This window comes from Dama dama, chromosome X (genome assembly GCF_033118175.1).
Source record: "Dama dama isolate Ldn47 chromosome X, ASM3311817v1, whole genome shotgun sequence".
Lineage (NCBI taxonomy): Eukaryota > Metazoa > Chordata > Mammalia > Artiodactyla > Cervidae > Dama > Dama dama.
Window position 1 is genome coordinate 134,346,295 of NC_083714.1, and position 25,694 is coordinate 134,371,988.

At 39.6% G+C, this 25,694-nt stretch overlaps 1 protein-coding gene across 1 annotated transcript in view; it reads left to right on the top strand.

The window, feature by feature from the left end:
* Positions 1-25,694, top strand: part of MAP3K15 (mitogen-activated protein kinase kinase kinase 15) — a 136,545-nt gene that overhangs the window by 71,046 nt on the left and 39,805 nt on the right. Inside the window, exons 7-11 of the mRNA XM_061137496.1 lie at positions 14,592-14,762; positions 18,932-19,044; positions 19,495-19,654; positions 23,126-23,276; positions 24,114-24,221. Of these exons, the coding sequence (XP_060993479.1) occupies positions 14,592-14,762; positions 18,932-19,044; positions 19,495-19,654; positions 23,126-23,276; positions 24,114-24,221 (703 nt within the window). The remainder of the gene's footprint in view (positions 1-14,591; positions 14,763-18,931; positions 19,045-19,494; positions 19,655-23,125; positions 23,277-24,113; positions 24,222-25,694) is intronic.

Here is a 25,694-nt window from a genome sequence, read left to right on the forward strand (position 1 = left end):
ATTAAAAAAGAATATCATAAGGAAAAAATCTTAGCATAGTTCCTAGGACACAGGAGATGCTGCATAAATGTTAATTGTCCTTCTACTTCCCAGCAGAAAATCCCAACCACCATTGTTATGTAATCTTAAACGATGGTATTTGGGGAAGGCTTCTTGGGAAGAACTAAAATCTGGGAGAGCCATTCGGAGTAAAATGTGAAACTTAGTGACTGACTTCTCAGTTCTTCTCAGTAGAAGTCCCTTGATTGAGAAGCCTGGCCCTGCCTTACCTCCCATCCTGCTCCCCCTAGTTCACAGCCCTCTAGCCAGTGTCACCTGCCTTCAGCTGTTAAGTGCAGCAGCCTGTTGTCCCCTGTGGGTGTTTGTCAAAGCTGTTTCCTTGGTCTGGAATGCTCATTGTTCTCTGAGTCTGACTATCCTTCAGGGTCTTGTTTGTTTGTTTATTGACATTTGATCTTTTCTTCATTTTTGTTTTGCATTTATTGTCTTCTAATTTTACAGGCAATATGTGTTCATTGCAGGCAACTAGAAATACATAAAGGCATAAAGAATAGGAATCACTCATAATCCCCATCCCCCAGATATAACTTCCATTGGCATTTTGATGCATTTCCACCCAGTGTCATTTTTTAAACTGAAGTATAATTGACCTAGAACACTTATTTCCGTGTGTACAACATAATGATTCAATATTTCTGTATGTTATAAAATGATAACCATGATAAATCTCGTTACCATCTGTCACCATACAAAGATATTACATAATTATTAACTATATTCCCAGTGCAGTACATTTCATCCCCATGACTCATTTATTTTGCACCTGGAAGTTAGTTTGTACCTCTTAATCTCCCTCATCTCTTTCACCCATCCCCTCAGCCCATTCCTCTGGCAACCACCTGTTTGTTCTCTATGAGTTTATGTCTATTTTGTTACATTGATTTGTCTTCTTAGATTCCACATGTAAGTGAAATAATATAGTATTTGTCTTTCTCTGACTTATTTTACTTATTGTAATAACCTCTAGGTCCATCCATGTTGTCACAAATGGCACTTCAAGGTCTAGTTTAAATGTCTCTTTCTGAAAGAGGTTGATATTGCTAATAATACCAAACCTAAAAACGATGCTGCTATTCATTCTCATGGCACTTGCTCTTTTCCTTCATAGCACTCACATTTCTGTGTTTACCTGTTTAATATTTATCATCCCTTCCCTGATTGTAAGCCTGAGGGGAATAGGGGCCATGGTATACTAGGTCGTTGTCTACCCCATACCACATAGTAGGTGCTGAGTAAGTATTTATTGGGTGGATGAATGAATATATGACTAAATGATCACAACTGTGGTGTATAAGTTGTAAGAGATCCATGTGAGTATCTGGATGCAACAGTTAAGGATTTGGTGGTAGAAAGCAGATCAATGGTATTTTTCTTTATATTAAAAAAAAAAAGACAAGCAAGTAATACATCTTCAGTGTATACTGATATATAAAAACACAGTTACTGGTAATACCACCATTCAAAGATAAACTAGTTGAAGTAAGGCAGGGTCCAACACAGGGGATTGAGGAAATTCTAGGGCTGCATAGGCTACGTCAGGGTCAGCAGTGAGAAAGTCTCCATAGTGGGGGATCCCAGGTGTCTGTTAAGTGAGATTTGATGCAGACTCAGAGGGGAGTTGCTCCTTCTCACCAAGGAAACCCATGCCTTCTCAGTGTTGGTGACTTGTGTATCAAGTCAGGGTAGGGTAACTGCTAGAACAAATGGAGTCACAGCTTCATTGACTTAACACAATGAAACTGTATTTTCACTTACACAGCGTTCCAAGGTGAGTGTATCCCCTTTCGACAGTCTCTTCTTTTGGTGATTGCCTGATAACCCAATCTCTTTCCGTCTTCAGGCTCTGCCCTCTTTAGTTCCTCAGATCTCCTTTCAGATAAATGACAAGATCAACCATGGTGAATTGCCAGGGATGTTTTGTTGGTTTTGTAACCGCTTTACTGAGACACAATTCACATACCATACAATTCACCCATTTAAAGTATACAAGTCAGTGGTTTTTTAATATATTCTCAGAGTTGTATAACCATTATACTAATCAGTTTTAGAACATTTCTATCCATTGAACATTTCCATTCCATTGAACGACTATATGACTAAATGATCACTACTGTGGTATATAGTTGGAAGGGATCTATATGAGTATCTGGGTATTGCACCCAAAACCCTGAATCTATTACCAATCACCACCCCCCACCTCATTTTCCACTAGCCTCCCTCCCCCGCCTTAAACAACCACTAATCTATTTTGGCCATCCATTAGCAGTTGATTCCTCTTCCCCCACCTCACTCCCTAGCCCTCAGAGGCTGCTCAGCTACTTTCTGCTTCTGAATTTGCTTATTCTGGACAATTCATATAAATGGAGCCATATATTATGTGATCTTTTGTGATTGGCTTCTTTCACTTAGTAAAATGTTTTCAAGGTTCATCCATATTGTAGCGTATATCTGTGTGTGTGTATGTGTGAAATTCACTCAGCGATGTCTGACTCTTTGTGACCCCATGGATTATACAGTCCATGGAATTCTCCAGGCCAGAATACTGGAGTGGGTAACCATTTCCTTCTCCAGGAGCATATGTCAATACTTCTTCCCTTTTTATGGCTGATTAATATTCCATTGTTCTGATAGACCACATTTTATTTATTCACTCATCAGTTGATGGATGTTTATGTTGTTTCTACTTTTTGATTGTGCCAGGAAAATCTGTATCAGTCTAGTCAGGAAGTGATCATTACTTGTTAGCACATTTCATTGACCAAAATCCAGTCTCGTAGCCCAACCTCACTTCAAGGTAAGTTGGGAAATGTGGTATGATTGAGTGCCCAGGGGAAAAGAAATAGATGGGGTTTAGTGAGCACATCCTAGTCTCTGCTACAGCTTGCAAATAAGGAGTAGAGTTGAACTGGATCCATCTGTGTGGAGATCACTGGGAGCGTATCAGAGAGAAAACCATGAGTTCAGGCAGGAACACTCTTCAGCCTCTGTGGCCTCTGTGAGAATGGGAAAGCCAGCCTGAGAATGCCCAGCTCCTCATCAGGGCCTGCCAGCCCACCTAGAGCCCAGTCTTCACAGATACTGTCCTGTGGTCCCAGGAAACAGGAAAAAGTGGGATGATGGGAGCACAGGTGAAATGATTGAATTGTAGTTCTGCCCTGCTACATAACTAGGTCCTATTTGTAGAGGAGAAACACAACCATTCTGGTTCATATGTTTCTTTGGCTCTAGGCATTGCTCACACTAAAACAGGTTGCCTCAACTGATCCTTCTCTGCATGTAAATATGAGGCATCTGGCTGGAATAGGGCACCTGCTTTCTTGTGGCAGTGTGCATCTGTCAGTATCCAACCAGGAAACAGAAACCACTCTTAAGTATTTAGAATATAGGAAACATAATACAGGAAACTGGTTATACGGGTGAAGGAAGAGCTGTGAAGGCAAACAGGGAACTGAGGCAGCTCAGAAAGTAGCATCAGCAGGAAGCAGCTCCCATCTCTCCCTTGGCCGGAGGGACGCAGGGAGGAGGTGACGTTACCAGAACCCAGGAGCCAGGATCACATGGAACTATTGTGAGCCAGCATGTTGGGAGTCAGTGTAAAGAAGAGATGCAGCTGGTTGCTAAAACCTCCACACAGAACACAGAAAGAAGGAGAAAGGGCTCTGGCTTCTTCACCTCCTCTGGCTGCTCGTCAACCAGTACCTCCCACTGGTAATCAGCCAATTTGGGGGCCTGGGAAGCAGCCTAGAGGAGTCAGCCCCCCCATGATGCAGAGCACTGCAGAGGAAAACAGAAGTGTATATGAGGGCAAACAGGCCAGTGAGTGGCCTGCAGGACAGAACTATCAGAAACACTACTCAGTTTCTGTTTATTTTTAAGTCAACTTTATTAAGGTAATTAAGGAATAATTTACATACAGTAAGTTGCACCCATTTTAAGTGTGCAATGTTATGACTTTGGCCAAGTAAATACACCCATGTAACTACCACCACAATCAAGATATAGAATGTTTTACCTACCCAATTTTTGGGGTTTTTTTTTTTTTTTTGCCCTTTTGTAGTCACTTTCCCTCACCATCCAGCCCCATTTGGATAATTTCAATTGACTTGTGTTTTAGTTTATTCATCTTTTCTTTTGTAGTGTCCAAATCTGATGTTATGCCCATTCAATGGTTATTTTTTAAATTTTTTGAATTTTTCAGTTCTAGGAATTATATTCATTTGGTTTTTGAGAATTTCCATTTCTCTTACAAAATACCTTCTCATTTCACATGTACATATGCATTATATTTATAGAAATAGTGTATTTACAATAGTTGCTTTAAAGTTCTTGTCTGTTAAATTCAGTCATAGTCAATTCTGGATCTGGTTCTGCTAATTATTTTATGTCAATTATGGGCCACATTTTCTTGCTCCTATGCTTATTTCATAATTTTACTATATTCTAGACATTTTATGTACAAGAACAGTGGAGACTGACATATAATTTCAGCTTGTTTTGTTTATTAGCCTGAATGTCTGAGCCCTCTCTTAGGTCTGGCAATGAACATGTATGACTGATGTTTTTCATATTTCTCCTGAAGGGTAGCTGGGTTGGGGATGGACCTTCCTTTTTGTTTTCCGTAACTTGTTTATTTTTAATTGAAGGAAAATTGCTTCACAATGTTGTGTTGGCCCCTGCCATACATCAGTATGAGTCAGCCATAGATATACATGTGTCCCCTCCCTCTTTTACCTCCTTGCCACCTCCCGTTCCTTCCCACCCCTCTAGGTTGTTACAGAGCCCTGGTTTGGGTTCCCTGAATCACACAGCAAATTCCCATTGGTTATCTGTTTTACACATTGTACTGTATATGCTTCCATGTTGCTCTCTCCGTTCATCCCACTCTCTCCTTCCTCCCCCCACCCATGTCCATAAGTCTGTTCTCTATGTCTGTGTCTCCATTGTTGGCCTGTAAATAGGTTTACCAGTACCATCTTTGTAGCTTCCATATATATGCAGTAATATCCGTTATTTGTTTTTCTGACTTAACTTCACTCTGATTAATAGGCTCTAGGTTCATCTGTCTCGTTAGAACTGACTCACATGTGTTCCTTTTCATGGCTGAGTAATATTCCATTGAATATATGTACCACAGTTTCTTTATTCATTTATCTGATGATGGACCCTCCTTTTAAGTAGACTCTGTTTACTTGTGGTTAGCCCAACCCCAACCTCTTGCCCCTCTGCTGCCTTTTTGATTCTCTCAGTATTTGAGCAGAGAAGGTGTGGGGCTGCTTTCTGGTATCTTTGGATTAAGTGTTGGCAGAGCCCCAGAATCTGAGTGCTGTGAGAATTTGTGTGGTGTCCTTCTACTTTTGAGCCTTTCATTCACTGTGGCTTTCTTGGCAGAATTCCGGGGGTGGGTGTGAGGCCAGAGCATTATTACACTAAGTGATCTGTGTTTGCTTAGGGACCCTTCCAGATCCCATTTTGTCCCATCACCCATCATCATATTCAAAGCTTGGCTGATGGTCTCCTTGTCTTTGTGAAGTTTCCCTATGAAGAGCTGTCTCTTCCATTCATCAGTACTTGGAGCAGGCTCCCAGCTGTGGAAGCTATCACAGCTCTCTCCTCACTCTGAAAGGTCCATTTTTCTCTGGAATGTATTTAATTAAGGTAGTTCTTACTTTCATTCAGTATAATTTTTATATTGTCTGTGTTTTTATTGTTACCTCAGGAGTTGAGGGCCTGTCACATTCTTCTACATCCTGATAAGAAGCAGAAGTCTCTTTAAAAGGTTTTTGATGGGCAACCTAAGGAAAAGTTTGCTCTGAAAAAGAAACCGGTCAAATGAGACCTTTTGCTTTTAATTCTTAGAGCTGGCTTAGAAGAAAGTCATTTTGGAACTCTGTCTCCCACTCTATAAAATTTCTCTCACAGACACACAGTATAGAACACAGAGAGGCAGAGAGGATGATTCATGACAAACCAGTGCTCTGGCAGACCTCTGGCTCACAGTAACCTTGTGAGGCAAGCAAAGCCAAACATACTCTTCAAGTGAAGAACCGAGGCACAGAAAGGGCAAGTACCTTGTTCCGAATTCAGGTGGATACTGCATGGTGTGAAAATAACTGGAATCTAGCTTTATACGATTTCCAGTGCAGTCTTCTGTTTTTACTCCATGCATTTTGTTGCATCAGTAATATGTGAATATGTTTATATATCCTTATGAAAAATTGAAAAAATACATTTCAAGCAGTTGTCCCTTGTAATTCTAATCTGTGATCCCACTTGTATTCCAGAAGTAACCTCTCTTGTCAGTTCGGTGTATGTCCTTTCAGATGATCTTGTCAACTTTTACATGCTACTAAACTGTCATACCACAGGGTTTTTAAAATACAAGACCATGTGTGAGATGTTCTGTTATTTTCTTTGTTCTCTTAGCAGTCAGCACTCGGAGATCTTTCCATGTCAGTACAGTTAGTCCTGCTCAGTATATCATTCCTTCGATAGACTCTTTTTTTTTTTTTAGCAGATCCAGTTCTAAGCCCTGGGGCACAGCAGAAAACAGACCAAATAACAAAAATCCTTCCATCTTGAAGCTTATATTCTTAAATAGGGGGAGATAATTTAAAAATAAGTAAAATTATGAAAACAGGTTAGGATGATAAGGAGGGGCAGTGAGTCCGGGAGATGGCAATTATAAGTTGAGTGCTCAGAGAAGACCTCACTTATTAGAGAGCAATTTGGAGAAAAGAGCAGGAAGAGATGAGGGAACATACCATGTAAACTGTAGGGGAAGAGCTCTCCAGGTCGAGGTATCAGCATGTAGAACATCAGAGCAGTTAGAGCAGAGCAAGTGACGGTGGGGGGAGAGGGTAGTAAGAGATGAGGTTGGAGAAACAGTGGGGACCAGATCTTACAGAACCTTGTCAGGCATCATAAGAGAATTGACATTTACTCTGAGGTGGGAACCACTGGGGGGAATTTTTTTTAAAAGATGTAATTGACATATAACATATATATGAGTTTCAAGTGTACAACATAATGATTCAATATATGTGTATATTGTGAAATTATCACCACAATAAGTCTAGTTAACATCCACCACCTTACATAAACAATCTTTTTTCTTGTTATGAGAACTTTTAAGGTTTCTCTTAGCAATTTGCAAATATGCAATATAGTAGTATTAATTATAGTCATCATGCTGTACATTATATCCCCAAAACTTACTTATTTTATACTTGGGAGTTTGCAGTCTTGACCCAGTTTACTGTTTTGCCCATCTCTCACCCCCTCCCTCTGGCACACCAATCTGTTCTTTATACCTATGAATTCAGTTTTTTGTTTTTAGATTCCATGTATAAGTGAGATTATACAGTATTTTTCTTTCTCTCTTTGGTTTACTTCACTTAGCATAAGGCTGTCAAGGTCTATCCTTGTTGTTGTAAATGGAAAGATTCCTTACTTTTTTATAGCTGAATAATAGTTCATTGTGAACATGTGTCTATGTATGTGTTTGTGTGTATGTATGTGTGTGTATACACACACACATCACATTTTCTTCATTCATTCATCTGTGTATGGACACAGGTTTTTCCATGTCTTGGCTATTGAAAAGTATGCTGCATTGAACATAGGAGTGTGGGTATCTTTTTGACTTAGTACTTTTGTTCCCTTTAGATAAATGCCTATAAGTGGAGTTGTTGGGTCATAGAGTAGTTCTGTTTTTAATCTTTTGAGCACCTCCACACTGTTTCCCATAGTGGCTGCACCAATTTATATCCCCAGCAACAGGGCACAAGAGTTCACTTTTCTCCACATCCTCACTAACACTTGTATCTCTTGTCTTTTTGATGATGGCCATTGTAACAAATGTGAGGTAATATCTCATGGTTTTTGCATTTCCCTAATGACTAACTATGTTGAGCATCTTTTCATGTACCTGTTAGCTTATCTGTATGCCTTCTTTGGAAAAATGTTTATGAGATCCTCTGCCCATTTTTAAATCAGATTTTTGGTGGGTTTTTTGTTGTTGTTGTTCTTTATATATTTTGAATGTTAACTTCTTATCAGATACATGATTTATATGGAGAGTTTTGAGAGACATGTTCAGACTTAGAGTTTAGCAGGATCACTTGGACTGCTGTGTTGAAAATAGACTGTAGAGGGGTAAGAGTGGAAGCAGAAAATGATGGTGACTTGGACCAGGGTGGTCATTGTAGAATTCATGAAGAGTAGGCCATTTTTAGATATGGTTTGAAATAAAAGCCAACAGATTTTGTTGAGTGAACAAAAGGTGAACAAAAAAAAAGTGAACAAAAGTTAAGTAATGAAACTTAACTCCAAAGTTTTTGGCTTGAATAACAGGAAGAATGGATCAGCCATCATTAAGATGAAGATGACTGTGAGAACAGATTTGACGGGACAATCAAGAGTTTTGTTTTGAACACACTAAGTTTGAGGTATTAGACATGCAAGTGAGATGCCTAGAAGGCAGTGGATATATGTCTGGAGTTTAGGGAAGTGCTCTGGGCTGCAGATAGAAATGGGGGCATCGTCAGAATATATTTATAGATGGCTCGAAAAATCTTGATGCTGGATAATATCACCAAGGGATCTGGTGCAGTTACTGATGAAAAGTCCAAGCATGGTGCCTAGGGACACTCTAGTGTTAAAAGATCAGCGCTATGAATAGGAACTAGAAAATTAGACTGAAGTAGAAGAAAAATTTAGAAAGTGTGGTATTCTGCAAGCCAAGGAAGAAGGTGGTCCAAGGAGCAGGGAGTACTCAATGGTCTAATGCTGCTGGAAGGTCAAAGACATGGGCTGAGAATTAATCAGTGGATTTAGCAATGATGAAGACCTACTGAATCAGACTGTCCAGTATTAGATACTGATGCCTGAATCCCATCTCCACAGATTGATTTAATTGGTCTGAGGTACAGCCTGGACAGCAAGATTTTTAAAGCTCCCTAGGTCATTCTAGTATGCAGCCAAGGTTGAGACCCCACTGTCTTCGTTAACTTCCTCTATTAAATTGTGAAATGGTCTTGTTATCAGAAACAGATGTGGCTGGACTGATTACACACAGAAGTATTTATCTATAGGCTTATTCTTGGATATTTTGGGATCTGAAAATAATAAGCAGATCTGAAAACTGATTATTAACCACTAAAGAGATTAGCTGTTTAGCACCTATCTGAAAGTGGCTTTTAAGCTGAAAATCCCTTTGCTTTTCACTTTTTGCAAATGTTTGATTCTTTGTTTTGTTTATCCTCAAAAGACCTTTTGTTGTGAGAAACAGGGGTAAGTTTCAAGTTAATGAAAAAGTTCAAGGGAAATCTTGATGTAATTGATCTAAAGAAAACCAACCAAACAAACTTGGACTGAAATCAATAATTAAGCATTTAAAGGAGTTAAGTACATTCTTTTCAGAATCTGAACACCTCAAAAGTTGGCTCATAACAGTTATAGAAATTTTGTGCCACATTAAAGCTTTAATTTTTTCATTTTCTCACAACAGACTCTAGAAATTATTTAAATACTTTAGTAAATTTGAGTTGAGTTGGTAGCTGTTGGCTCTTAAAAATTAAAGCATATCATGGGTAGGCTGTTCATCAAGAGATCCTATGGCCAAAGAGAGGAAGGATTCAATGTATTAGGACAAGACCAAGACAGAAAATAGACAAAGTCTGAGTTGAAGTAGAGGCCTAATTATTGCAGGCTTCCAAAAGGATGTCAAGTGTCTAGATTAGCCCTTCTTAGCCCAGGTTGGGTTCCAAGAGAATTAAGCCCTAAGGCATTCATTGTATTAACTGAATAAACTCATACATCCTTAATGGGGCTATGTACCATCTTTGGGAGAATGGAGAAAATAGTCACTCAGATAATCAAATAATTTTCCCTAGGGTTACTCTAGCAGAACCCCAGTTGAGAAAGGCTGTTTTAGGTACTAATCTGTCTTCTTGGATGACATAGTAGTCTTTTGAGGTACGGGTCCTCAGGAGAGAAAGCATAAAAAAGAGCCTATTGTAAAATTGCCCAGAAATTAAAAAGAATAATCTCTTTATTAGAATAGTTATTAGTAAAATAAGCACAGGAGCACCTTGTACAAATCTCAGCAGTCATTTTTTGGACAATTTAATGTGTATCCTTCCAGACTTTTGTCTCTGCACGTAAACTTATGTGTGAATAGTGTTTACTACAGAGTGGGATCGTGCTATTCATTTAGTTCAGCAATTTTTTCCCCTTGAGCTATTATGGATGTTCTATATAATTAGATATGGATTTGCTTCTCTCCAAGGGTTTTATGATATTCTGTAGTTTGGTTGTTACAAAATATATTTTACTTCCCTTTTGTGAATGGATATTTGGATCATCTCCAGTTTTTCACTATTGTGAACAATGCCATGATAAACATTTGTTCAAAAATTCTTGAAAATATATATGTATTATATATCTTATTTCTATAGTATAGATTCCAGAAGTATAATTGTTAAGTCAGGATTATTACCATCCCTTTTTTTACTATATAAATTTCAAATATATTCAAAAGTAGAGGGTAACATAATGAACCCCAATTTATCCCTTAGCAACCTCAGTAATTACCATCACAAACCAGTTTTGTTTCCCACTCCCACTGACTCCCCCTACCCCAACACTGGGTTAATTATGAAGCAAAGACATGATATTTCAATGATAAATATTTCATCTATAAGGTATTGTCCTAAAGATTAAGAACTTTTTATAAAATACCATCACAGTTATCATACCTAAAAATTAGCAATATTTCCTTAATATCAGTGTTCAGATTTTCCAAATTGTGTCTTTTTTTTTTTTTTTACAGTGAGTTTGTTTAACATGATCCAGGCAAAGTCTACACATTGCATTTTGTTGATACTCTTAGTTTTTATCAACTTTTCTCCTCTAATTTTTTTCTTTTTCTTCTTGTCAAAGAAGCATTTGTCATGTAAAGTTAGCAAATTTCTGGATTTTGTTGATCATATCCCTGTGGTATAATTTAGTAAGTCCCTCTGCCGCACCCCACCCCCAACCCGCAACTCCTGTAAGTTGGTAGTTAAATCTGGAGGCTTATTTCAGATTCTGGTGTGAATTTTTAATTTTTATTTTATATTGGAGTATAGTTGATTTATAATATCATGTTAGCTTCAGGTTTACAGCAAAGTGAATCAGTATACATATACATATAGCCATTCTTTTTCAGATTCTTTTCCTGTATAGGTTATTACAGAATGTTGAGTTGAGTTCCCTGTGCTATACAGTAGGTCCTTGTTGGTTACCTATCTTGTATATAATAGTGTGTGCATATTAATCCAAAGCTCTTATTTATCCCTCCTCTCACCATGTTTCCCCTTTGGTAACCGTAAATTTGTTTTCAACATCTTTAAGTCTGTTTCTGTTTTGTAAATAAGTTCATTTGAATCATTTTTAAAAATTGAATTCCACATATGAGTGATATCATATGATACCTGTCTCTTGCTGGCTTACTTCACTTAGTATGACAATCTCCAGGTTCATCCATGTTGCTGCAGATGCCATTATTTCTTTCTTTCTTATGGCTGAGTAATATTACATGGTACGTATACAGCACATCTTCTGTATTCATTCTTCTGTTGATGGACATTTAGGTTGCTTCCATGTCTCAGCTATTGTAAATAGTGCTGCAGTGAACATTGGGAGGCATGTATCTTTTCGATTTATATTTTTCTCCTGATAATCTCCCCAGAAGTGGGATTGCTGGATCATGTGGCAGTTCTATTTGTAGTTTTTTAAGGAACCTCCATACTGTTCTCCGTGGGGGCTGTACCAATTTACATTCCCACCAACAGGGTAGGAGGGTTCCTTTTTCTTTACACCCTCTCCAACATGTATTGCCTGTAGCGTTTTTTGATTATAGCCATTCTATCTGCTGTGAGGTGATATCTCATTGTAGTTTTGATTTGCATTTTTCTGATAATGAACGATTTTGAGGATCTTTTCATGTGCTTTTTTCACTATCTGTTCTTTGGAGAAATGTCTATTTAGGTTGGTTTTATTTTTTTAAAGACTACTTAATAGTTGATTGTGTACTTCATCTGTTTTTTCTTTTTGTGATGCTAGTGGCCCTTGATGATCATTTCTTAGATCCATTATTTTGTTAGAAGTTGTAAAATAGTGATATTTGAATTTTATAATTAATTCCTGAGTTAGTAGCACAAATACTTTATTTATAAAGAGAAATTTTCCCTCATCAATGACTTGGTTACAGTTTGTATGGGAAAAGGAGGCTGTATGCTTAATTTTGCCTTGATCATTTTTCAAAAACAGTGAATTGGTTTGTTAGTATCCTCCAAGAGTGACCAGTGAGGTTTTATAAGATCTTTATGAACTCATAATTTTAGTGATAATTAATGTATTTCAATGCTTTATAGTTATTTTTCTTCTTAATGCTCAAATTGTCCCCTCTTTAGCCAAAAACTTTCAAGTTGGCTTCTGAGTCTTTGATAAGAGTTTAGTAGCTTCTTTGCTTCTTTGTGGGTTAAGATGTTCCAGGATCATCTTAGACATGTTGAATCAGTGATTCTTTCAAGGAGTCCTGGTTTCTTTAGTGAGAGATGATGTTTAATGACCCCAGTCAGTGCTTGAAGGTTCTCATTGCTACTGAGTTGGTCATTGCTTTGGACCTTTTTGGTAGATAGAGCTGGGGAGACCACCTCATGAATTCCTACTGATATTCCAATCCAAATTTAGGACTATAGGATTTTTGCTTCTTTGATTATTTATTCCTCCTATGCTGAAAATTCTGGTTCTTAATGATACTAAATTAATATTTTTGTATTCTTTTTCAAAGCACCCATACTAGTCTCATCACTTGGACTTCCCAGGTGGCTCAGTGGTAAAGAATCTGCCTGCCAATGCAGGAGACACAGGTTTGATCCCTGGGATGGAAAGATCACCTAGAAGAGGAAATGGCAACCCACTCCAGTATTCTTGCCTGGGAAATTTCATAGGCAGAGGAGCTTGGCAAAGAGTCAGACATGACTGCGCACACACACACACTATTATCACTTATATAGTATGATTACTGGAAACTCTATAAGATTTCTTTGCATTTATATTTTTTCCTTAGGTTATATCCTCTTAGGAAAATACAATTGGATTGTTGTGTTTGTAAATCATGTGATAAATTTGTTTCTCTTTTGTGAGTAAGCTGTCAACCAGATGTATAGGTTCATTTGTTTTGTTTTGCCCCAGCCACAAATTCAGATAGTATGTTCATTAGCAAGCTCTTTTTAGGCAATATTTTAAGAATTGTCTCATTTTTTAAAGTAATTATGTAAAAATCTTATGTAGTTTCAAAGCCAAATTCCAAGACATATTAATGGAACTTTCTATCTGTCCCTTCCCCCTTCATCATGTTTTTTTTTTCCCTCAACCTATCAGTAGCCATTTTTCTTACCGTTTTATTTTCCATTTTGAAGAAATGAAAGTGAAAGTGAAGTCGCTGAGTCATGTCCGACTCTTTGCGACCCCATGGATTGTAGCCTATCAGGCTTCTCCGTCCATGGGATTTTTCAGGCAAGGGTACTGGAGTGGGTTGATGAAGAAATGAAAGGAGATACATTTATTGTTCACATCCCCCCTTTTTAAATAAAAAGGTAGCATTCTGTGCACAGTATTCAACACCTTGCTCTCTTGTCTTAACAGGATGTTCTGGAGACTTCTCCATAGCAGTATTACATAGAAGTTGCTTCATTTATTTTTAGAAATGTTTTAATATTTTATATTATAATATGAACAGCATTAACCATAGTTGACTTAATCAGTCCTCACTACTGATGGACATATGCTTCCAAACCTTCACAGGAACACTTTTAATATTTCACAGCCACAAACTCAAGATATTTTGTGGCAAAAAAATTTAACAGCTGTCTAAGAAATCCATTTACTGTATATAAAATGAACATTTTACCATATAATATACTAATAAAGAAGACTGTAATCTGTGAATATATAAATAAATTCTGATTCTGATGAGTATAACAGGAATTACTGGTAGAGTTATTCCCTGTTTGAGGATGGCAAGACATTTCAGGTCAAGAAATGCCAAGATATATTTCTAAATTCATTTGGGGACCCTGTGGCTTTTCCAAAGGAACCTTGTGTCAGACTATCTCATCCTCATGATTCAGGCTTAGCTTCTGAAATCTTTACTCTCCATCCAGCGACAGGAGGATGCCATATTATTTTTTTTTTCTGTCTTTCCAAATACATTGATCTGCATACACTTTCATCCACAGTCTAGGTCTAACTTAGAAAAAATCAGGTAAGGACTGAGTATGATTTAATGATACTTACTGGTGTGGATCTTAAGCACTTGTTTCATTTGAATATGAAAAATGAAAGATAATTAAAATTTTTTCCTGTTAAAGCACAACATCCTTGCACCAGCCTTTCACAGAATGAATGCATATATAGACATAGACATAGATATATACACTCCGTGTCTTGAGTCAGACGTGTCATCTTATCACTGAATCTTTCAGGAGAAACAGCGCAGGTGATCGTGAGAAGGCCCTGCAGGTCATGCTCCAGGTTCTGCAGAGCTGTGACCACCCAGCCCCTGACATGTTCTGCCTCTGTGGGAGGATCTACAAGGACATCTTCTTAGATTCAGACTGCAAAGATGATGCCAGCAGAGACAGCGCCATCGAATGGTAAACCCTCCGCCTTCGTCAGTAACACATGCATCTTTGCAAAGAAGAGAATTGCACAAGCTCAGGGTCCAGGTCTTTTCCCTACATATGTGTATCTGCCCATTTGCTGGCAGTAAGAAAGATGCCATTCATGTGGTCTGGGAATTTCCAGATTCTTTTTTCCAAAAGGAAACCATTAGAAACAGGATTTTCTGCTGGTAACACTTTTCTCATAAGTTCATGCATTTATAGGGGCAAGGAAGCTCAGCACCCTCCTTCCCAGCTCTTCCTTCTAGAACCTTGTTCCACCACCATCATGGCATTATCCTCTCAGTGAGCTGTTCATTTCTTATTCATTTATTCATTCAACAAATGTTTTCTGAGGGTTTACTGCATGCCAGGAACTCTTCTAGATGGTGGGGATAAATAGCAGATCTGAATCCACACCGTCATGGACCTTGCCTTGCTGGTAAGGAAAGTCAGACAAACAAATAGAGTAACATAGAATATCAGCTGATGGTGAGGGCTTTGGGGAAAAGTTAATCAGGGACAAGGGAAGGGAGGTTTGGGAGTTGTCAGCAGTTTAATATAGGATGCTCAGTGAAGGTGAATAAAGTGTAGGTGGTGAGGGAATGAGCCTTGCAGATAACTGTGTTCCAGAAGTGGGGTGGGGGACAGAAAGAACAAGAGCTGAGGGGGGTCTCCTCAGCAAAGACCCAGAGGAGGAAGCATGCCGAGTATGTGCAAAGATGATGAGGCAGGAGCAAGGAGGGGAGTGGCAGGAAATGCAAAAGAAGAAGACTGTTTTACTCAGAGTGAGATGATACAGTGCTGGAATGTTCTGAGCAGAGGAGTGACAAGATCTAAGCTGCATTTTAACCAGAGGACTCTCACGGTTATGCAAAGAATACATGTTAGGGGGTGTGTCAGCTATCATTTTCTGCATAACAAGCATCTCCAAAACCTAGTGGCTTAACACAAGGGTTTCCGATTTCTCATGATTCTGTGGATTGCCCAGGCAGTTCCTCTGCCGATTCTAGTCTTGAAGTGCCGAACTCATTCCTAAGGTTGTAGTCATCTGGAGAGTCAGCAGGGCTGAAAGGTCCAGGATGGCCTCAGTCACATGTGACAGCTGGTGCTGGCTGTTGGTGGGAGCCTCCATTCTCTAGCAGTGGTTTTAGTCCTGCAAGACCAGCTCCCTTACATGGTGGACAGCATTCTAACAGAGTGAATGTGGAAACCAGAAAGCCTCTCAAGGCTCAGGAACTCTCACAAGGTCAGTTCTGCCACATGTTCTTGGTCAAAGCCAACCACATGGTCGGCCCAGATTCAAAGGGGTGGAGATGCAGATTCCACCTGTGAGAGGGAGACCTGACCAAGGCATGTGCTTAGTGGTTTGGCAGGGGTTTGTGGTTATTAAGTAACCTGCCACGTGTATGAGGGCTGACCCAGAGAACAGTTAGAAACTCAGAGAAGAGCTGATGGTAGCTTGAACCAGGGTAGTAATGATGAAAACAATGAAGTGTCAGAACCTGGGTGTATTTGAAGATAGAGCAAACAGCCTACATCATCCATTTCCATCACAAGAGCTCTTGGTAGCGCTGTTTGGTCTCATTTAATTCTGACTGCTCCCTTTCCCCCTCCTCTTTGTTTTCATTCTATATCAATTGGACTTTGTCCTCTCCCCTCTTCTCTCCATCTACTCTGCTCCCTGGTAATCCCAGTCACTCCCACACCTTGGACTGTAGTCAGTTTCCAGCCCAGCCCCTATCCTAAGCTTTGGCCCCACATTGCCCCACTCTTTGCTTATCTATTCTTTCAAGATGGTGCTGGTCTTTAAGACTCAATATGTCTAAAACTGAAGTTATTCCCTCCTCTCCATAAGGGATAGCTTCCATTGTCTTGCTGTCTTACCACCATTCTTTAGCCTTCTTCGCGTGCACTTTTGCTTAATGTTTGGTGACTTTCACTTACTTATCTCCCCATACAGTCACTTCCCAATTCCAGCCCTTCTGTGAGCCTTCCCTTCCTCCCTAACCATCGTTTCCCATCAGCACCACCCTCAGTCGGTGCCAATTTTTTTTTTTTTTTACTTTCTTGCCAGGAATGTTCTAACAGTATCCCAGGTAGGTTCTCTGCTTGGTGTCTGTGGAGTGTATCCTTCATAGATTAACAGCTTACTTTTCCTGAAGCTCAAAGACCCAAAATACCTCTGCACTCCCTACTAAATACAACTTCAAACTCATAGATCACTGTTCTGGGTGCTCTGCAGACTTTCTCCAACCTGCCCCAGCCCTGTTTCTCACTACTTGATATATGTCCACGTAAACTAGAGTTCCTTAGGAGCTCCCCAAACTCCCATCTCCGCTCCTGCCATTTTCTGTGCTGGGGATTCCCTTTCTAAATCGCTGCTGTTACAGTTCTGTCCATCTTCGTGCCACATCTCAAGCATCTCTGTCTCCTGTGAGTCCCTCTAGATGGATTTGTGTGGTTTTAGGTTATTTGCCACACTCATGAAAATTAGTATTTTCACTAATTGTGTGTAGATCTTACGACCTCTTTCATGGTATAGGTTCTTAGAGGGTGGGGACCTTCTTTTAGTCTTAGTTAATCCCCAGTAGTACCCAATGCACTGCATGGTCAAGAGGAATCACTCGGGGTGTTGAAGGGAAGGGAAACGGAGGAAAATAATTGGCAGGGGCAAAATAGGAAGCTGTGTTCCCACCACCGTGGGCAGGAATTCAACCCCCAGGTCAGGAAATGACTGCCTGTGGCTCCTTCAAGGAAGTCATCGGAGCCCCCTCCGTGCAATTCGGAAGGTAGTGCTGTGAGTACAGGAGCACGCGAAGCTTAATCTTCTGGTCAAGGCATGTTGGCTCTGGTGAGGCCATGGGGATCGTCCTGCTCTCAGAGATGTGGACCGTGAGGCTCAGGGAGGCAGGGCGCCAGTCCAAAGTCATGGGGCTGGACAGACAGACACAAACCTGGGACTGCAGTCCTGACTGCGAATTCGAGACTTGTCTGTCCCCAAGCTGGGCCTGTTTGATTTGTGGATAAGAAACATAGAGAAACCACCCTATGCCCTCTTCCCAGATAGCTTTCTATAATAAAAGAAAATGGAAAAAAAAAAAGTCACATATAGTAGCATATGGAATTTAAAATCCCCAAAACATACCAGGAATGGGAGGGAGAGAGGGTTCAATTTTATTGGAATTTTGTTGACTGGGGTTGGAAGAACTTTTTTCATGTCCTCGGCTCCACTTGAGGGTACTTGTATCATGCCACAAAGTTCACAGAATCAGATTTTAACTGATTTCATGACATGATCAGATTTAACTGATAAGTTCTCCCTTTCACAATGAATGTTTTGTTGGTGCTTAATCCTCCTATTGTCACATGAGTGATAAAATCACTACTGGTTTACAGAAAGACATTTTTGTGTCATTACTTCATTGATCAGATTCTTTTTTCCCTGATCTTGGTATTCATACTTCATCATGGAAGAGAAATACATTTTTTATGTGTAGACAAGTGATAAATAAGAAAATTTTGAATGGCATGGTGAACCTTTCAGTATAAAAATGGCACTCACAGTGTAGGATCTTGTTCTTTATCCTAATGTAAACCATCACTTCCCCTTCTCTCACTTTATGCCACTGCTCTTTGGGATCCAACATTTTGGCAGAATGGCTTCTTACATGAAAAAATAATTCCATTTTGTCATACAAACAAACAGACGGCCTACAGAGAAAGGGCCTATACCTGTTGAGATTTCTGTGAAATAAAAAATGCTCAGTGTGCAAATGGAGTATAACATTAAAAATGATATGTTGAAATTGTGGCTCACTTTAGGGGGTAGAATTATAATAGGTTTTAAATATCTTTTGTACACTTTAATGTACTTTCCTTATTTTATACAATGACCATAGCTTTTCTCTAAAAGCTATAAATCTGATGAAGAAAGATTTTAAAACTCCCTAGTGCTATTGTGTTGCTATTATGAAATTTTTAAGAAGCTATCTGATTGGTGCACGTAGCTATCTGTAAAGATGGGCAGGGAGGGGCAAAGAGCTGGAAAACAGAGTAGTAAAAATTTTCATGAGAAGGTTGATATGTGCTATTATTTACACTTTTTTCTTCTACTATAATAAGCTGATATAAAGGGAGTTTTGGTGCTTCTATAATTACAGGTATCGCAAAGGGTTTGCCCTCCAGCCATCTCTTTATTCAGGAATCAACCTTGCGGTATTGCTGATAGTTGCTGGACAACAGTTTGAAACTTCCATGGAACTGAGGAAAATAGGTAAAGCTGTTCATGACTGTACATGTTGATATGCTTTGACAACACAAGTCCAGCGTTCAAAATTACGCTCAAATAACCAGCATTAAGGGGACTTCCCTGGTGGCTCAGTGGTAAAGAATCTGCCAGCCAATGGTGGAGACGTGAGTTTGACCTCTGGGTTGGGAAGATCCCCTGGAGAAGGAAGTGACAACCCACTCCAATATTCTTGCCTGGGAAATTCAATGGACAGAGGAGCCTGGTGGGCTACAGTCCGTGGAGTCGCAAGAGTCAAACAGAACTTAGTGACTAAACAACAACAAAAACAACCAGCATTATATCGCAAAAGGGACAGCATACGTGAGGCTGCAGCCCAAATACAATGCCCAGTTTCTCCTCTATCTAAAGGCTTACATGATATGATAGAAACTAGGAAGATTTGTCTTAACTTTATCTAAAATTCAAATTATTCAGGTGTCCGGCTGAACAGTTTGTTGGGAAGAAAAGGGAGCTTGGAGAAAATGAACAACTACTGGGATGTAGGTCAGTTCTTCAGTGTCAGCATGTTGGCCAATGATGTTGGGAAGGCTGTCCAGGCAGCAGAGAGGTTGTTCAGACTGAAACCTGCCATCTGGTGAGTCATGCCTATGCATTTTTATCACCCATGTCAATATCCAGTCTTGTTCTGAAAAGTTAACCCAGGAGGAAAAGGTGTGAATGCAAAAAACAATAACAATTGCTGTGTTTTTCCTTCTGACTTCTTCATTAAAGCAAAGTTAAGGCAGAAAGGCTCATTTGGTTTTATGTGAAGGGAGGGAAAAACAGACAGACCCCCCACACAGAATATATCCTTACATGCTATGTCTCCAAGACAAAACTCTCAGTCCCGTTAGTTTTTTCAGATCATGTAGGTTCTCAAGAGCAGAACATTTTTGGGTACCAGTCCATATTGTGCATTTGTGAGAAAGCAAATAGTAAAGCTCAAAGTACACCAAGTAAATGATTTTTATCACAAATTGAAGCGAACTAAAACACCCATCATAGATATGGTCAGGAAAGTGGAGGCCCAGCAGTGCCTCTAGTTAGCTCATTATGCAGCCATTAAAATGTGCAAGAAAGAATACTTGGCGATATGGAAATGTGTTCATGGTTTATCGTTGGATAAGAAAAGCCAGATGCAGCATGTATTTTTTTCTATCAGTGACATTATCAGAATCACCTGGGTTGATTAAAACAGATTGCCAGGCCTAACCCTTAGGATTTCTGGTTCAGAGGGTATAGGGTAGGGCCTGAGAATTTGCATTTAGAAATTACAAGCTGATGCTGCTGGCCTGGGGGCCACACTTTGAGAACTACTGTTCTATATGGACTCATTTTCATTAAAAACCTCTGTTTCATATGTGACTTGGAGGAGGGTCTGGGAGAGTTGGGCAATAGCTGATTTCCCAATAGACACTGAGCTCCGCTAGAATCATGGTTCTGCCATTGATTGCTATAGTCTCATAAAATCAATAGATGCTCAGCAGATATTTGTATAATGAATAAATGATGAGTCATGGATTGTCCCCAAAATATTGATAGTGGTTGTCTCAGGGAGGTAGCCAATGAAGAAGTTTTGAATCTGCTTTTTAAATCTATCCTCTGATTTGTCTAAAATGCATTTGGATCACTTACATAATTAAAACATTTTTGCTTCTAATGATCCATGTTTGTCCCCTTCTGTGTGTCCTCTCAGTGAGCCAATCTGAACTCTAGGGGATAGGAATTTCAGTGGCCATACCTAGGGTTGACTGTGTTTCCTCCTCATCTAGAGGACTTAAATTTGATCCTGAAACCCTATGAACTTCTTGAAAGTTTTCTGAGGCTGAGAGAACACAGAGGTAGGCTGAGCTTGCAGCTCTCCTGGGGATGAGCTCTGAGGCTTGACTACATTCCCATTATATCAGAACCTGGACTGACTTACAGTGTTCGTACCTATTGTGTGTCCAAGACCACCCTGAGGTTCATGATTTGCTCAAAGAGTTCATAGAATTCAGAAAAGCTGTTATACCTGTGGCAGTGGTTTATTGCAGTAAAAGTATATGGATTAGAATCAACAAAGACAAGAGGCACTTAGGGCAGAGCTCAGGGGAGACCAGGAACAGGCTTCCAGTTGTCCTCTTCCAGTGGAGTAGTATGTGGTTGTTGTTACTTAGTTGCTAAGTCGCCTCTGACTCTTAGCTACCCCAGGGACTGTAGCCCGCTAGGCTCCTCTGTCCATGGGATTTCCCAGGCAAGAATACTGGAGTGGGTTGTCATTTCCTTCTCCAGGGGATCTTCCTGACCCAGGAGTTGAACCCGAATCTTCTGCATTGGCAGGTGGATTCTTCCTGCTGAGCCACCAGGAAAGCCCAGTGAAGTCATGTGGACAGTACTTAATTCTCCCAGCAGTGATGTATGACAACATGTACAGATTACTGTCGACCAGGGAAGCTCACTGAGCCTTGTTGTCCAGGGTTTTTATTAATTGTTTTATTTTATTTTTTAATTGTTTTTTTTTAATATTTATTTATTATTTTGGTTACTCTGGATCTTAGTTGTGGCAAGTGAACTCTTAGTTGAGGCACGTGGGATCTAGTTCCCTGTCCAGGACTTGAACCTGGGCTTCCTGCATTGGAAGCACAAAATCTTAGCCACTGGACCACCAGGAACTCCCTATTAATTGTTTTAAAAAATAATTTTATTTATTTTTGATTGTGCTGGATCTTCACTGCTTTGCAGATTCTTCCCTAGTTGTGGTGAGTGAGGGCTACTCTCTAGTTCCAGTGCACCAGGTTCTCTTGTTGTAGAGCTCAGGCTCTAGGCTCATGGACTTCAGTACCTGTGTCTCAGTTTTGATCCTGTGTAAAGAATCTGCATTGGCAAGCATGCAAATTCTTTACCACTGAGCCACCAGGGAAGTCCCAGGGTTTTTATTGAGGATAATTATGTAGGCATGAAGCATGCAGGTAGCTGACCTGAGTCCCCAGCCTCTCCAGAGATCACACTGATGCAACATGACCGTGAATCATAATGTTAGTATAGACTAGCTGGCCTGGCATAAGGCCTAGGGTGGACAAAGACTCTTAGCAGGCAGGATATCCCAAGGGCTTAGAACTGATGCTTCAGAAGCCAGTCAAAGGCTAGACGTTTCTTTGGAATATGTGGTTTGGAAACCCAGGCCTGCCAAGTTAATCCTTTACAACACCATACCTTCCCAGGATAGCTTCAGACTTTATCCTCAAAGGACAAAATAATGCTCTGATACTATCATTGTAACCACCTCGCCTCAACCCCATTCTCTACCAGAGAGGAGACTACCACTTCCTGGCAGCTATGTTTAAAAAGTTCAATTTGCCTAAAGATAGTAAAGATGTGGTGAGACTGAAAACTTCATAAATTAAAGACCCACCAGGTCAGATCTGATTTTTTTAAAAAAAGAGACCTTGAGTTTAATATTAGTGATGACCAGAGGTCAAAGAGGAAATAGGGTAGGAAGGAAACTGTCCTGGCTATAGAAGAGAAACACGAAGGATCCTTTCAGATGGAAATTTTTTCTATCTTGACTGTGTCGATGTCTGTGTCGATGTCAATATCCTGATTGTGATACTGTTCTAGAATTTTGCATGATGTTACGATCAGTATAAACCAGGCCAAGGATACATGGGATCTCTCTGTGTTGTTTCTTACAACTATATATAAATCTATAATTGTCTTGTTAGAAAAGAAAAAGACACTGAGTTTGAAATTTTGTCATTTTGCCGTTCCTTTGAACTTCAAACCACTTGCTCTTGTTAATTAAGATAGCAAATGTTTGCCAGTCTTTGTGCTTTGAACAAGATGTACCAAAATTGAGGTCTAGCCCAATGTTAGTAAAAAGGCATGTTCTATGATTTTGTTGGACAAGCTTATTTTGCTCCATTTGGGTTTCTTGTAATTAAGTATGTGGCTGCCAAATGATTAACAAGTACCTGCTACGCAATATGAATTTAAGAACTAAAGCTTTGGTGAAACTTCTTTTAAAGGGAGGAGGATTGAATACTGTTTCCTTGGAAATCTAATTTATTGGTACTTGTGGTCTTTCCAGGTACCTGCGGTCATTAGTTCAGAACTTGTTGTTAATTCAGCGTTTCAAGAAACCCATTATTGAACATTCACCCAGGCAAGAACGGCTGAACTTCTGGCTAGATATAATTTTTGAGGCAACAAATGAAGTTACTAATGGACTCAGATTTCCAGTAAGAAACACTAAATCTTGAAGATAAAAAAGAAAGTGGGATTGGTACTGTCAAATTATTGAATACTCTGAAAGGAAGAAAACTTTAGAATAATTGAAAATGTTAAGAGATTCATCAATCTTATGCAAAGTCAGCCAGTGAGAGATCAACTCACTAGAAAAGGTTGGCTATATCCTTTAAAATAGTGGTTCTCAACTAGGAGTGGTTTTTGTCCCCAGAGGGCATCTGGCAGTGTCCAGAGACAGTTTGGTTGTCATGCTGTGGGGAAGCTTTTGCTACTGGCAGCTAGTGGGGTGGAGACCAAGGACGCCACTAAACCTCCCACAAAGATGAGACAAGCCTCCTGCCCCCATCACACAATGACCCAGCCCCAAATGTCCATAGTGTTGTGGGGGAGAAACTCTGTTCCACAACAGTGCACCACTAATAGTAAAATTTTGGAATTTTACTGCTCCTCTCCCTCCCTCTCCCTCAGCACAATAAAATGTAACTCATGGACTGTCACTTCATTCTGCATCCTCTTGCGTTTTTTGCAGACTTGGGTACCTACCTGTGGATCCTCCAGTTTACTTCCTCATTTCTCTCAAAAACTGTAGTCTTCCTTGTTCTCTGTGACCTCCTCGGGCAAGCTGTTCTTGGCCACTCTATCTAATAAACAAGTGTCTCCCCCACCCCACCATTTTTCTTCCTTATTTTCTATATGTTCCCTTATTGCATATCCACCAGTAGGTGCTCAGAGAGGGTCTGTGGAGTCCAGAGCTCCCCACTTGCTCACTGGGCAGGGTGAGCTCTGCAACATGTTCCCACGCAGCACAAGAATCGGTTCTGTTCTTTTAGGTTTTGGTGATAGAACCAACCAAAGTCTACCAGCCTTCGTATGTCTCCATAAACAGTGAAGCTGAGGAGAGGACCGTTTCTCTGTGGCATGTCTCACCCACAGAAATGGTAAGAAAACAATCATAAAGAGCTCTCTGTTTATTCTGTATCATTTAATTAAAAATTCAGTTTTCATGTAGGAGAGTTAACTATATTGTGGTACTTGAAAGAACAGGCACCTGTGCTTAACTTCTGAGTGACAGAAGTATATGAGAGAGAGTAATCACAGTTGGGAAAAGGAAGCAAGGTATTTATATATATGTGTGTGTGTGTGTGTGTGTGTATGTAATTATTTGTACCTATATGTGTATATGTGTGTATATATATGAATGAATGCAAGCTTCTTGATAAAGAAGTTAAAACATGAGGAAGTGGATAAGGAATAAAGTAAAAGTCCCTTCAGATCCCTCAAACCTGTTCTGTATTCCCACCAGTGATGTCCATGTATACTTTTCTCTAAGCTCAGTTATATATGTATACTGTGTGTGTGTACATATACCCGTTATATATATAATACACATATAGACAGCATGAGAAGCATTTTCATTAAAGTGAGATCATATGGTGAGACTTGTTACTTTGCAGCTTACCCTTTTTAAGTGATGCATACACCATGGACAGTTTTCATATGGCACACAGTGATCCACCTGATTTTTTAAAATGTAAAATCCCCTATATTCCCATGTCACAGTGGTGCATTTCTGAGTATTCATGAGCCACAGTTTATTTTACCACTTTGCTGCTAATGCACACTTAGGTTTCAATTTTGCAGTCTAGCCTATTGTAAATACACTGGTCCATATCCTGATGGTTACATCCTACCATGCACCTGTAGATTTTTCAGGAGCAGAGTCCCAGAATTTGACTTGCTGGATTCAAGACTAGATATGTTTAAAATTCAATAGCTACTGTCCAACTTGTACCATTCCAGTTCATACTCGACACCAGCAATGCAGGAGAGAAAACATTTTCATTGCCCCTTAAAGATATTACACAAATGCTGGGCCAGGCCTCATGTTTTGTTTCATGAAGTATATTTTCATCTCTATGTGTCTGAAGTACTTCATCACAGTTTTCCTTTAATAAAATATTTTGTAGTAATAAGTAGCACCCTTGATAAGCTCATTAGATAGATCTGTTTTCTGTCTTTGTTTCTATGGAGTAGGGGGAGAGTTCTGCCTTCAACTTGGCAAAGAAGGATCCCCCCCACCCGCCCCCAGAAACAAAAATGTGAGCAATTATGTCTTAATAATTTTTTTTAAAAAAAGCTGTATCTTCAAAAATAAAATAGAACATCAGAGAATAAGAAGAGTTTCAAAATCTTACTAGAAACTCTTTATCAGAAATAGTCTTGATACAACAACTTTCCATTGCTCAGTGGGTATAAAGTTTTAGTTACGCTTGATAAATATGGCCATATAGGCCATTACAGAGTATTGAGTAGAGTTCCACATGCTGTTCAGTAGGGCCTTATTAGTTATCTGTTTTATATATAGTACTGTATATGTGTCAATCCAGTCTTCCAATTTATCTTTCTTCCCC